This window comes from Lissotriton helveticus, chromosome 1_1 (assembly GCF_964261635.1).
Source record: "Lissotriton helveticus chromosome 1_1, aLisHel1.1, whole genome shotgun sequence".
NCBI classification, from domain to species: Eukaryota; Metazoa; Chordata; class Amphibia; order Caudata; family Salamandridae; genus Lissotriton; species Lissotriton helveticus.
In genome coordinates, this window is record NC_136057.1 from 1,462,482,666 (window position 1) to 1,462,497,392 (window position 14,727).

Genomic DNA, 14,727 nt, shown 5'->3' on the forward strand with positions numbered 1-14,727 from the left:
TCAGGGGCCAGCGGCATGCAAAAGGGTTTGTTCTGATCGGGGCATCTTAAAATGGCGGGCGCGCACGACAAAAGTGTGGCATCAGGGGAAGAGGCAAGATGGCGCAGATAATGTTCACCAAAACGTACTAATTTTCAACAGAGTGGGACCCATGATTAGACTAGGCACCGAGGCGAGAATTATCAGGTCTGGGGAAATTGAGTCCAAGAGCCGCTGAGGCAGGAATTGAACCCTGGTCCCGGGCCAGACCTCTACATCAGGGTCTGCCGCTCTAACCATTGAGCCACACTTCTCCACTATACTCCAAGTATACTTGTGGAACTGGAAAGATAATCTATGCTGGTTGGTGAATGATATGACTGCAGAGGTAAGGCAGTAGGAGAGAGGGGGACAAATAACACAAGAATACATGAAGTTATTGGTATAGTGCATGACATAAATAAAGTGCACGGCATTAGCGCTACATACATCCACAGTTACACAGTGTCCTGTGATAGATAATAAGTGTATTCATTTACAGTCACGAGATCTGTTTATAGACATGGCTGCACTTTTCAGAAACATAACAGATTATATCCTTGCTTGGTCCAAATGTGCATTTATTTACAGGGAAATAACTTTTCTATGCAAACAGCATCTTTCAGAAAAATAAACAAAATACAGCAACCACATGCTTAGCCCGTATGGCTGTAGGCCTAAGGCCTGCACAAGGCTGCAAGCAATATAAAACAACATAAACAATATTATGTCCCACAAGCTTTTTGTATGTACAACTTGCATAGCACAAACAGACAAATGTTCCTCAAAGTGGGAGATGCAAACACAGCAAGCAAATGGCATGTCACACTCTAAACATTGGTTGAAATAATCTTTCCTTGGTGAGTAACTGCATGTGAGTTGTCAGTTTCACTTCCTTGACAGTCCAAAAGTCCAAACAATCTATATAAATCAGTGATGATCTTGTCTACATGCATCTTTACCAGTGTTTGTCAGATATAATGATAACATAAAAGGGTAGGGGGAGGCCTCTTTATGTAAACTAGAATGAGCAAAGGCCTCTAGCTAAGAAAAGCTATTGGACTCTCATGGAGCGGTGGGGACAGAGCGGTAATACGGGATGGGCCAACTCATCCTTAAGGTCAGGGCAGCAACATACCAAGCACTTGATGCCTCCATATGTCAACAGCAGAGTGACAGCCTCAATAGGCTTCATCCATGACCCGCCTAGGACTCTTCTCACTGGAGTTCAGTGGATTTCTGAAGCCTGAGAGAGGTGCAAGCCACTGCTCAAAATGTTGGCCTAACAGAAGTCTGTGGAATCTGAGCTTTTTGAAGATTGTGTAGTTTCTGTTCAGGTTGCCAAACTTAATTGCAGTTCCTCTTCTTTCCTTGTCCACAAGGTGTATTTGTACAGCAACAGGCGGCCACCCTGCCTTTCAAAAGTTGCACGGCTACTGCTCATGTCTCCAACTACCATCCATGGCCATTTTGTATCATTTTAATAATTTGACAGCATCTCTATCTAGTGTATGTTTCCATATGGATGGACGGGCCTTCTATGATAAGCCTCTCTTTTTTGGTGTGTATGTATAGAGCACCCTGCATCCATATGTGGCTAGGTTGGTGCTGTGTAGCTGCTCATATAATGTATCCCTTCCTTCTCCTGTAACTTCGTAGGTCACAGTCTGGAGCAGGAAGATGCTTTGGCCCTGGTTATTAGGTGGATGTACTAGTTTGCATTTACTGTTCAGTGTAATCATCCCAGTAACATAAAGTACAACTTAAATCCCATGGAACAGGGAATTACTGGGTGGAACTGACTTTTAGGGCCATAAATCCACAAGGAATTCCCAATAATTCGATGGAGTTCAACACATACAGTTACTACCTGCTCTGAACAGGTGGTAAATGTTGCAGAGACCTCTGGATGGGGTATGGGTGAGGGGGTTTGAGGGAGTATGGGAGGGAAGGGGAAGTTAATGTTTGGCAGGGGAGAGCATTGAATGCCTCATCAGATGCAAAATGGCAATTGAAGCTTTGATATTGCTGCTCCCAAAGCCTAAGCCACATTTTCTGTCTGGAATTACACCTGGAAAACCCTGTCCTGGGTCTCCAGGCAACCAGAGAAAATGGATGTGGAAAAATCTACTAACTTAGGGGCATATATACAATAAAGTGGCGAAGCGTGTAGTTAAGCCAAGAACGCTAACAACCTGCTTCGTCACATTAGAAACGCAGGAATGCACAATATTTACTAGGATATGGTGGAGGGCTGCATTTCCCCTTGCATTGGCGCTAACTTTGGCTGCCTAGTGCTAACGCAGGTACCCTTGCACCATAGTGCAAGGGGGTCTGTGTTGAGGGGAAGATTGTTTATGTGCAGAAGGTCCCCCTTCCTACACATAAAAAATCTTTAAATGGCGTTTTGTAACTTCACGGACCACTGCCTACTCTTAAGCAAGCATTGGCATAGCCAATTGGTCTTTCCTTCGGGATCTTTTAAGTTTTTAGTTATGTTTTATATTATTGTATGTGAAAGTTCTGATAAATGTGTTAAAACTTTCACATACAATAATATAAAACATAACTAAAAAGTGAGAGCGGGGGGCGCAGAGAGTAGAGGCACGGTGCTGTGGCATAGAGCTAAGCAGGCAGAAGTTACTGGAAATCCGGGTGAGAGTGAGGGGGGAAGGGGAGCAGAGAGTAGAGACAGCGAGCAGGGTGCTGTGGCATAGAGCCGGACAGGCAGAGGGTGCCGGAAGCATGGGGTGAGAGCGGGGTAAAGAGTAGAGACATGGAGTAAGCAGGGTGCTGTGGCATAGAGCTGGACAGGGAGTGAGAGGGCACAAAGAGGCAAAAGAGAGTGGAGCGCGATTTTTAGTTATGTTTTAAATTATTGTACGTGAAAAGTCTAATAAATGTGTTAAAACTTTCACATACAATAATATAAAACATAACTAAAAAGTGAGAGCAAGACCTAAAAAAGAAATGTTAAAAAAAAAAACCTTAGCGAAGGACGAGCTTGTGGGCGGAGCAGGGACTTTATCAGAGTCAGGCAAAACGTATTGAAAAGCACCAGAAGATAGAGCCGGGAAGGCGTCGACTAAAGTAAAAGTAAAATTACATTTGACTGAGATTCGCATGGCCGCCGCTTCAAGCGAAGGGTTAAACCGCGGTCTGAGGCAGAACAGCGCACTTCAAGGTTCCGTCGTCACAGTGTTAAATGAAAGAAATAACGCTGTTTAATCATTCTCCTGCCCTCTTAAACGCGTTTTTATGACTTCCAAGAGCCCCCGTTGTGTCAAGAATGCCTCTCATCTACCGCGTTCTGGTACCGATGCCTTTGTTGTTGCAGTGGGAAATTGGAACGTCATCGATTATTCAGGTGGACGTGCACCTGTTGAGGAACCAAGAAAGCAGTGTCATACTTAATCAATTTGTTGGTCAACTGCACGTGAGGATGAAATGGCGCCTTTCTAAATTAAAGCTTGTTTATTGGAACAAAATATAAACTGGTTAATTAGTGAAAAAGCAGCATATTTGCCCTTTCACATTAATGTACACACAGCAGTTCATAGGAGTCAACTTAAAGCACGCGCCTTTCGAAGATGGTAGCTACTAGTTATAATGCTGATATTTTGAAACACACGCCACACACGTGCTTGTCACAGTAAAAGAAAAACACACTGCTGGCACTGCAATCATGTGTTTGCTGGCCCGGGAGTGGTGCGTGCGTGTGTGTGTGTGCACGCAGTCTGCTCTTTTTCGAAGCACATACTCGTGCTTGTGGCACGCTCCTGCTCGTTCCCGCAAGGTGGATGCTGCCACAAGCACGAGTATGTGCCTCGAAAAGAGCAGAGCAACGCCTAAAGGTCTCCTAAGCAGCGCATGCGCGATCTGTAGGCGAGACCTAAAAATGAAAGGAAAATGTTACATGTTTCTTTTTGTAAAGCAGCCCGTTTTCCTTTAAGGAAAACAGCCTGCTTTACAAAAAGAAATTGCTTTATTTAAAAGCAATCACAGACATGGTGGTCTGCTGACCTCAGCATTCCACCATCTCTATGATTTTTGTGAATCCTAATGGGTCACAAATTGCGACCTACTTCGTTAATATTCATGAGGTAGATCATTTGCGACCCACTGAGAATCGCAGAAAGTGCTCAACATACTTTCATACATGCCGGTTTGCGATTTCCTAATGGCAAATCGCAAGGATTCGCAATTAGGGAATTGCAAAACTGTTTCTTAATACACCTGAATGCTGTTGGAACATGACTAGTCTCACTTTGATTTGCAAGAATATAAAGATACGTGGGTTTGTAAGATGCTGCCATAGTCCTATGGGGGTCAGAAAAGCACGCTGTTGAGAAAGAATAGTGTGCCTTGCTTTGGAGTAAGAAAATAGGATAGGTTGGAACACTGAACTGTGTAAGGGAGTTCATAAAATAAAAAGCCAAAACGATAATCATAATATGAAGAAACAATTTTTATATTCAAGTGCACCCTGTAGAATCTACTTCATATACTGACGCTGATAATAAATAATTACTTACTACTCTTATTTATTTATAAAGTTTTGCCCAAGAGGGTATCAGAGCGATTTACATTTAGAATCGTTGCATTACAAGTTCTATCAGATACAAGAGCATAATAGGGTACAGTACACTTAAACAATGTTACAGTAATTCGAGGAGGGAGGGGAGGAAGGAGTAATAGCGGGGAGGCGAGGAGGAACAATGCCCAATGTCCGGCTGGGTAGTAGACGATCAAGGGGGAAACCAGGACCAATCTCCTCATTAGCTGTCAAGCAGCTCCACCGGTCATCAGCCATGTTGCTCAAGTCTCCGCAATCAGGAAAAAACAGTTTTACGTTTATTTTATTTGCGAAGGTTATATAGCGCTATCTAGACCCGGAGGTATCAGAGCGCAAAATCAGGGGAATGTTGCATTATAAGGCACATCAAGAGGATTATAAAGCGCTGGCTTTACCCGTCAGTATCAGAGCACTATAACAGAGGCACATTGCGTTAAAATTACATCCGTTACAATAGCATAGTAAGGTATAGTGAACAAACAACAAGGTTGAGAGAATTTATAGGAAAGGAGGGGAGGAAGTAGGCCATAGCAGGGAGACGAGGGAGAACTGTGTCCAATGTCCGGCTGGGTAGGTGACGGTCGAGGGGGAAACCAGGGCCAATCTCCTCATTAGTTGTCTAGCAACTCTATCGGGCATTAGCCATGTTGCTCAGGTCTCAAAGTTCGGGCAAAACAGTTTAGAATAGATACATAGGCTACGAGGATAGAGGTAAACGAAGAAGGTGGGGAGGGGGGCGTAGAGACAAGCCAAAAGGGAGCTGGGGCTACCATATAGGCCCATGCAAAATGAAGGAGAGACCAGCTTGGGTCTCGATTACAATTACCATGGTGTTGGATGCAAAAAATTATCGCACTCAATATCTGGCAGAGCTGTTTTCAGAATTTTATGTGTGTGATAAATATCACCCATTAGGATCCGCTTCCTGAAATATGAGGCATATCTTGCAGATTTTGGTGCTTTCCATAAAAAAATTCTGCCTGTCCCACTATGTACCGCACATTTTCCTCTCCAGTAAATATTCGGCCTGGGTGAAATTGTAATTACATGGATTAAACAGTGTAATTTCAGTAATTACGCATTTCTCTTATAATGTGAAATTGCCAAAATTATGTGATCCCGCCAGCTTGAATAATTAAGAGTATTTTGGGGCATAAAACCTACCGTTGGAGCACAGGAACAACGAGCTAGGAGAGAGTAAGCTGCTGCTGGCTATGGCTGTTTGTGTCATGTAGCATTAAGTGTTATCTTTTAGCACACAATTCATCCTCTGGTCCATTTTGGAAGCCAGGGTGCATTTTGCACTCAGAAAACGTTGCTAAATGCTGGATTATGCTTCTTAATAACAAATAATTACAAGTACTATTGTGGTAATTACGAGTAATTTTAGAGAGAATTGAGACATTCAGATAATGTTTTGCTACTTTCCCTTGATGCTCAGGAGTTGAATGATGTCCAGGTGACGGTTCACAGCCAGCCTCTGCACATGGAGATCGAGGCGACGAAGCAGCCAGACCTGACTGCCGCCCTCCGGGAAATCCGCAGCCAGTACGAGAATATCGCTGTGAAGAACCAGCAGGAATCCGAGGAGTGGTACAAATCCAAGGTACTGCCGGCGCATGGTGGAAAGCGAGGCTCTGTGGCAGGTAGGGCTGAGGAACCAGCTGGTTTGAGCAAGGAAGAGCCTCAGGTATTCCGAGGTAGAGGTGGGAGAAAACAAGTACAGAGTTGGAAAATGGGTAAAATCCACTTATTAAAACTGCTAAAGCAGTGATATTGGGCTATTTAAACTCTCCAAATCACCCGATAGCTGGCCCAGAGAGAGCAGATTTCATACAATTTGTGTGGTTCTCCCTGGTGAAATGTGGTTCAGAGAGAACAATATAAACCAAACAAACTCTTCGCGAACTGGGCAGTTTGCGGTATGTTTATTTATTTATTAGGTTTTATATAGTGCGAACATGATGCCGAAGGATATCGGAGTGCTTCGCCATTTGAGGGAAAGGAAGGTAACAGTTGCAGTACAGGCATCAAAAGGAATCCCGATCCAAACAAATCAAATATGCATACAAACCAGTGTGTACGATATGAATGAAGGACACACTTGTTGGGATGACTGACTGCTTTCTGCACAAAGTAAAGATCCATGTGTCATGTATCGTGAAAATCCAGCCAGGGAAGGCTTTTTGAGGTAATCTCAGATTTTGGGTGTATCTCATCAGAAAAGAAAATGTATTTTCTTGAGTCCCCTCACTCACCCATTCGGTCGAGCCGGGGAACATTAGGTCATACAGACGGAGGCAAGCCGGGGTCAATGTCACCAGGCCCCTCCACCCGATCAGACCATGGGGCATAACATTGCAAACTATAAAATACTGCGGCTACAGCGCTAACCGTATGTATATAGACACACACATTAGGTGTGTTTTCTTTTGTAAAATATTGTTACTACCTTAAATTTTTAGGCTTATACATAGTAGTGGCACACTTGAGGCAAGCCCTCATGCTGTCCTGAAGAAAAGGTGTAGGGGACACCTTGAAACATGTCGACAGGATATTAGGGATTGTGATTACATAACAGTTCCTTTTTCTTCTATCTACCCCTTTTTATTGTACCAGCTAGGAGCAGGAATAAAGCTTTAGCTCACTAGTTAGGTAATTTTACTATCACTACTCACCACTCCACCATACACTGTACCACACATAGTCTCACAAAAAAAGTGCTCCTACGTCTCTTTCGCAAGTTGCAGCACACCTCAAGCAGTAGATGCTTGGGATGGCCCCAATGATGAAGCATGTCACCTAGGGGCAACCCTGGGTAAGTGAGCGGACTCAAGAAAATAAATTTTCTTTTCTGATGAGATACACCCAAAATCTGGGATTACCTCAAAAAACCTTCCCTGGATGGGTTTTCATGATCCATAACACACGGATCTTTACTTTGTACTTTAATAATTCAGGAGGTTGAACCTAGCCATATCCTCCTTCTCCCTCTTTTTTTGTTAAGTGACTGCTTTCTGCCTCATTTGTTATCAGTGGCAGGTAGTGGGGTAGCAGCAACATTTCAGTGATTTGTGCTTGATCTGCCTCTTCGTTTTTTTTGCTCAACCCCTACTAGGAAGGGCAGGATAGAGGTTAAGGAGGGCATTAGGTGGGATTATACATTATTCCTAGAAAGAAATTGGACGGTAGATTGGAAGGTAAGGGTTGACTGCATTGTAAAGTGAGTTAGGACGAACAGAGTGCCATTCTGCAAACCTCTTTAGGTAGATTGGCACCCTATCTACTTACCACCCCCCATTCGTCTTTACTGTCCTTATGTTATTATAGTCTTTCCCCCTCTTCCTGCATTTTCTTACTTCATCACTCTGACCTTTTTGTTTCTTCTCTTTCTTGTTAACTTTCCTCATCTTTCTATTCTCCTTTATCTTTCATTGTCCTTTTCCTTTCTTCACTTTGTGTCTTTTCATCTTTCTTCCTCTTTTTCTTCCCATATTTTACCTATGTTCTGATCTTTTGTCTTGTTGTTTGACTTCTCTTTCATTCATTGTCTGTCTTAAAATGTTGATCTCGCACCGTTTCATCCTTTTGTATTCTTGATATCTTTCCTCTTTTTACTTCTTTACCATGTAGCCGCTAGTATCCCCATAATTCCCATCCCTGGGGGCTCTTCTTTGGTCATGTGCATGTGTTACAAATGTAAAGAATTATATCCTTACTTATTCCTTTCTCTATGTTCGGTTCCCCTTACATGTACCCATCTGTTACATAAGTCTATTCTCTTTTGTTCACTGTACCACATCTTGTCATTGGTTCACAGTTTGCTGACCTCTCAGATGCTGCAAACCGTAACACAGAAGCCCTTCGGCAGGCCAAGCAGGAGTCGAATGATATGCGGCGTCAGATCCAGAGCCTCAACTGTGAGATTGATGGGTTAAAGGGAACTGTAAGTACAACCCCCAGGCTGGAGTCTATCTATCTATCTATCTATCTATCTATCTATCTATCTATCTATCTATCTATCTATCTATCTATCTATCTATCTATCTATCTATCCTCCATAACTTGCACACAAAGTGCAATGGTCATGCTCTCACCCTTACTGCGACAGGTGCAATAACAAACGTTATAACTAAGCTTACATATAACATTAGATTTCATGTTACTCTTACTACTGAGAAAGGGATGACTATGAATGTATTATATTTCATTGATTTAATAATCTGTTATTTAATTACATTTTCCTTTTAGGTGCTGTAACTTATTTTGACGTCATGAGCAATATACATACCCCATATTAACAGTCTAGAGATACCTAAAATATATCCCTACACGAGCACCTCATTAAATACTAATTTCTCAAAAGCTAATGAACGGATTTACACTAAAGCAAACAAGCGCCATCATTGAGTAAAGTTATAACTTTGTGTTAAGTTTGGTGCAATTCCTTGAAGCCATTTTCCTGTATTGAAGCTCAGGGCCCCAGTTGGGAATGAATCTGGGAAATCATGCTTTTGGGACAGCCCAATTTTTGTTGTCCCCCGCTTGACGGATCTGCACAAAACTTACTTTGAAGCACCCAAAGTGGATCCACTTATTTGGGAAAGTTTCATGCAGCTATGTAGAATGGCACCGCAGTTATTAAGAAAAAAATGCCTTTCCTATAGAAATTCCACCATTACTACACTATCGCCACCAGTGAACTGTATACTGATTTGCTTATATATGTTTTACCATTTGACAAATCTAGATGGAATTAGGCAGACATTTAGCATGTTCAACTCGCTTTAGTTTATAAAAATTTGTGTGAATTCATCAAGTGAGGCGCATTTACAAAGGAGGTGCTCAGACAGAGCTCTTTTACTAATAGCTGTGATACCCTTTCATGAATTCGCATGAAATTTGACAATCTGATAGCATGTTTATTTCGTTCTTGTTGTGCCAAGGTTTACGCTGACCAAACAAAAGAGGGAAAATATACTCTTTGATATGCCAGAGACTTTGGTACTCTAGCACAGATCTGCATGAAATTTGGCAGGCCCTGATCACGTTTAGATAACAGATTAGATGACAGGGTAAAAATGCAGGAGTCGAATAACTTTGGCACTGTTAATAAATCAGCTGCTAACAAGTTGATCCCAGTCCAGGAATCTCAAGTTTAAGGGGGATCTGACTGTAAAGGGCCTGCGGACTAAACCCAGGGACTCATAAATAACTGTACACCAACACCGAAACTTTCACTATAAGGGTGTGGCCTCGAATGGTCCACCACTCATTTATTTATCGCTATCAGCCATGCCTGGCCTCTATGGTGGGTCCATACACTTTTTATATAGGTAGAGGCCGGGTGGCACTGTACAGCAGGCCTCAGGTTAGTCCTTGGAAAGGTCTCTTTGGGCCACCTATGTATAGTCTTTGAGGATTTAACTGGGTTCTGGGTTTAGCCTCAGGTGGTATGATGTTGTTGTCCGGCTCCGGGCATCCGTTACCCCCTCAAGACTGCTCTCCGTAACACACCCCCTTGCTGATTGATCAATGGCTGGAGTAGGGGCTTAATCCAATCGTTCTCTTGAGCTTCTTTCCTGAATTAGCATTGGGGTCCTTGGACTAGTCACTGCCCCTCCATCTTGGACCCACTCCTCTTTTGGGAGTGTTGGCCGGGGCTCAGCGGTGTCTGGGTGTGCTGCACCATGCGCTTTTTTACACCATGATTCATTGCTAATCACCATCTCACTCCCTTGTGACACCATAACCATGGTTTATTACATGTGGACGACTCTCCACGGGTCCCATTCATAGGGTGGTCTGAATTTGTTGCTGGGGTGATGATTCTTGAAAAACACCAGATCCCCCACTTTGATAGTTGGTGCTCGTGCCCCTCTGCGCAGGCTGGTCTTTTTTGTTGATGGTTCAGTGCTTCCTTTGCCCCTCCTTGTTCAGCGCCGATGGCCGCCAGCACCTACTGGAGGGAATGGTGTCCCTAGCAGGTCACTTCAGGAGCAGGTCTACGGGGTGCACCCCGTCGTGCCATGAGGTGTTTGTCGATATACGCCATTAGGAACCTGTGCAGGCAGACTCCAGGTCGACCCCCATTTCTGAGGGTTTTGTTAAGGGTTCTCATGAAGCACTCCGCCTTCCCATTGGCTTCGGGCTAGGCTGGTATGATCTTCCTGTGCTTCACTCCAAGGCTGCAAAAGGTAGTTTTCAAACTCAGTATCCTGGAACAGAGGTCCATTATCCATTCTGATGACTTCAGACAGTCCAAACATCGCAAATGTTTTGTCTATCACTTGGTGCAGCATTTTTAATGCAGTGGACGGGGTATTTGGAGTGATCGTCCATAATTACAACAGTGGACTTCCCTTGGGGGAAGCTGCCAAAATCCATGCTGAGGTGAGTCCATGGCCATTGAGGACAATCCTATGTGGCAAGGGAGCATCTCGGCACATACCCTTCCCTGTGATTTGACAGGGGGCACAAGCACTGACCATGTTGTACACCATTTCATACATCTGGGGGAACCAGATTTTTGTCCTCAGCCTGGTCTTGCTCTGCCATGGTGCCCCCGATGAGCCATGGCACAATTGGAACCTCATAGGCTTCTGGGAATCACACTTCAGGAGTCTCTCAGCAGGAACCCATCCAATGTAGCTTAGCTCATGGAGGACACACCACAGCTGAGTGAGGGTGGCTTTGTCATTGGAGTTGCAAGGCGTTTGCTCTGTCCAGGAAATGGTTTCATCATTGGTCATGGAGGGTGTCTTTTGCTGTCAGGAGATAGGGGTCTGCCTCAACTGCTGTCCCGATTTCCTCCATGGTCATCACACAGGGCATGCACTGCACACGACCATGTTGACAATGTCCTCTGCCCATTCATCCGCATACTTATTTGCCACTCCCCTGTCTGGTGGGTGTTGCAACTGGAAGTTGGCTGGGTTGTGGGCTCCTGGCCTGTGGGTCACCGTGGAATTACACATCTGGGGCTGGAAGGCCCACCACCCAATTTGTGATGGTGGGTTTCTGGGCATGGCTGCAAAGAGTGGTACCAGCGGCTTGTGGTCAGTTACAACACTGAAGTTTCCACCGCATAGGTGGAGGTGGACCTGGCAGCAGCCCCATCTGATGGCCAGGGTCTTTCACTCGATTTGGGCACAGAGGAGATTCTGTTTCTAAGAGGGCCTAGCAGGTGAATGCAATTGGAGCCCATTTGTGGTGGCTTGCCTCTTGCATCATCACCGCTCCTAGTCCTACCGGGCTGGCATCTACCAGCAGCTCAATATTGCAGTGCAGGTTGTAGTGCGCCATTGTGGCATCACTCATGAGTGCCCTCTTCACACTTTGAAAGGCCTCTTCAATTCGATCAGTCTATTCCCGGTGGCATCCAGTTTTGTTAATGCTCTCAGAGACTCTCTCAGTAGGTGGCCTCCTAGTAAGCGTCACTTTCTCAAGCATTTTGTGGTTCCGGGGCATTGTAGATATCTTCTGCTTTCTTGGGGTCCATATGCACCCCATCGTTGGTGAAGATGTACCCAGAGAACTCAATGGTTTATTTGAAGAATGAGCACTTCTTCTTATGTGTAAGGCTGCCGAGAAGCCGCCTGTGGTGTTCACCATATTGGAATAGATTACTATGTTGTCACTTATGTTCTGTATCCTCTCTAGGCCAGACAGTACCTCCCGTATTGTGTTCTGGAATACTTCAGCCACTGAAGAGATGCTGAAGTTGAGGCGCTTGTATCTCCTGAGGCCAAGGTAGGTGGAGAACGTGGTGATCTAGCGACACGCAGGGTCAAGCTCGAGCAGGTGGTATCCCACTTTGAGGTCCAGTTTGAAGAACCATTGTGCCCGTTGAGGTCTGAAATTATATCATCCATGGTAGGTGTTAGATGATGCTCTTGCTCGATGGTGGCATTCAGGAGGCGCATATCCACACGGAGGCCATTACAGAGATCTGGGCCTAAATCCATAGTTGGTTGCCGCGGGTTGGGTGCCACCACAGTCGAGGAGACCTACGGAGTTGAGTTTGACACCTTTTCTGTGATGTCCAGGTGTTCTAGATTTCTCAGTTCCTCTTCAACCTGATGTCTGAGGTGAATGGGTACAGGCCCTGCTGTAGTGCTACTGAACAGACAGTTTGGTCTATGTGAAGTTTGACTTCAGTGTTCGCAGATGGACGAAAACCTTAGAAGAGGCATGGGAATTCTTTCAGAATCACACTCACCAGGTCAGTGTAGACATCCCCGACAAAGAAGACGAGGCCCAGGTTTACAGCGGTGTGGCAGCCTACTAGAGTGTCGGTACCCTCCTAGGTGCTGTGAAAGCGGCTCTATATTTTGCAATCTCCCTATTTATGATGAGGTCAATGGCTGTGGCCAGATGCAGATTTTGGTCTTGGTCCACTCCAGATGAGGCTGTGGTACGAGCTTCACAAACTGTTCATAGTCCCTAATGTTGACGGATGCCCTGTGTGTTGATTCGTGCAAAAAGAACAAGTGATGGAGTGAATGCTGAACAATGTCAAATATTCACCCCCGGTACAGAGTTCTGGTCCTAAATCCATAGTTTTTTTGCTCGCCATTCCAGTTTTGACCCAGCCATATGCAAATCAGTCTCGATCCTGCTCCCCATGGGAACAGCCCAGCACGAACTGCTAGGCCATGTCTTCTTTAGACCGGAAACAAGCATCTTAGAACTGGTTTCAGGGTATCACCTCTCATCCGCTAGGATAGTTTGACTCTGGTGGCATGGCGAGCTCGGAACCCATGTCTGGGCATACCCATCCCACTCAGGGCAACAAATGCAAAAAGAAAAAGTGATGGACCTAATGCTGAACAATGTCAAACATTCACCTCCAGGACAGAGATAAGGGCCTAAAACCATTGTTTTTTTCTCACCGTGCCATTCCAGTTTGGACCCAGCTATATGCAAATCAGTCCAGCCCGAACTGCTAGTCCAGGTTTTCCTTAGACTGGAAACAAGCATCCCAGGACTGGTTTCAGGCTATCACCCCTCATCAGCCAGAACAGCTTGACTCCGGTGGCACTGCGAGTACAGGACCCACTTCTGGGTATACCTGTCCCAATTAGGGCGACAAATGCAACAAGCATTTGCAATGCAATAGGTCTTGCAATTGCGAGAGTTTTAGCTATTTGCATTGTAAATGACAATGCCTTTTATTTATGTGTTTTAAAAACCTGCAATAATAAAAGACATTGTCATTTACATTACCAATAGGTCAAAGTTTCTAAAATGCGAGACCTATTGCACTGCAAATGCTTGTTCACCCTGTCACAAATACTCCCGTTCTGTGCCTTCATTCACCGGTTCTGTCCGTCTTCCCCACGCCCGCGTGGGTGCCTCCCCTTCCCTTCAGTGCTGTAAACTTCTCTCCCGAGTGGCAACCCTTTCCTCACCTAGGCTAGCCCACGAGCTGCCTGTCTGTTTATAGGTAGACGGTTTCGGAATGATTGGAGTTCTTTAACTGGTATTTCGGATGGTGCAACAGAAGTAATGGTAGAAATTTCTAAGGAGCAAAATGAAAGCAGTGCGCACCCCCTGGCTACCTTTTATCTGGAGGTACCCCGTTCTTCCTTTGGCACACGCTTGCAAGACCCACGTGCACGACCTCGCCAGGACACGACCCGATGCCCTATGTGCCTGCTGACAAGCTTCAGTTAGCAGCTATGCCCAAGTCACGCCTGGATGAGGTATGCTTTGTTTCTGTAACGCAGAACTCACAAGCGTTTTAAAGTAGCGCCGCGGTACTTGGGGCAGAAACCCATCAACAGAATGAACAAAGTGTGCAGTCCGGAGAAGGCTATGGTCGAGTTAAAGAAACAAGTCATTAGCATAGGGGTTTGGGGCCTAGAATGGACTGCCAAGTAGAAACTTCCAAACACTCCTTTCGGTAAGAGGCAAGACTAGCAGGGAGCTCTGGGGACGAGCCAGCGCTGAGGGGCGCTCAGCCAATGGCGCGCTAGCAGGGCGGAGCCCCGGAGGCGGCCGAAGGGCAGGGGCTACGGGACTGTATGGGATACCTAATACTGCTTGGGCTCAGAATCCTGCGCCGCTGCCCTTCTGCCCCGCCCGTGCACCGCAGCCGCCGGAGGCCCCGCAGGAGCCGCAGAAAGTTA

At 45.3% G+C, this 14,727-nt stretch overlaps 1 protein-coding gene across 2 annotated transcripts in view; it reads left to right on the plus strand.

The window, feature by feature from the left end:
• Window positions 1-14,727, plus strand: part of LOC144827978 (peripherin-like) — a 71,601-nt gene that overhangs the window by 35,149 nt on the left and 21,725 nt on the right. For both annotated transcript variants that reach the window (XM_078686129.1, XM_078686132.1), the window contains exons 4-5: window positions 6,036-6,200; window positions 8,415-8,540. In XM_078686129.1, coding sequence (XP_078542255.1) covers window positions 6,036-6,200; window positions 8,415-8,540 — 291 coding nt within the window. The remainder of the gene's footprint in view (window positions 1-6,035; window positions 6,201-8,414; window positions 8,541-14,727) is intronic.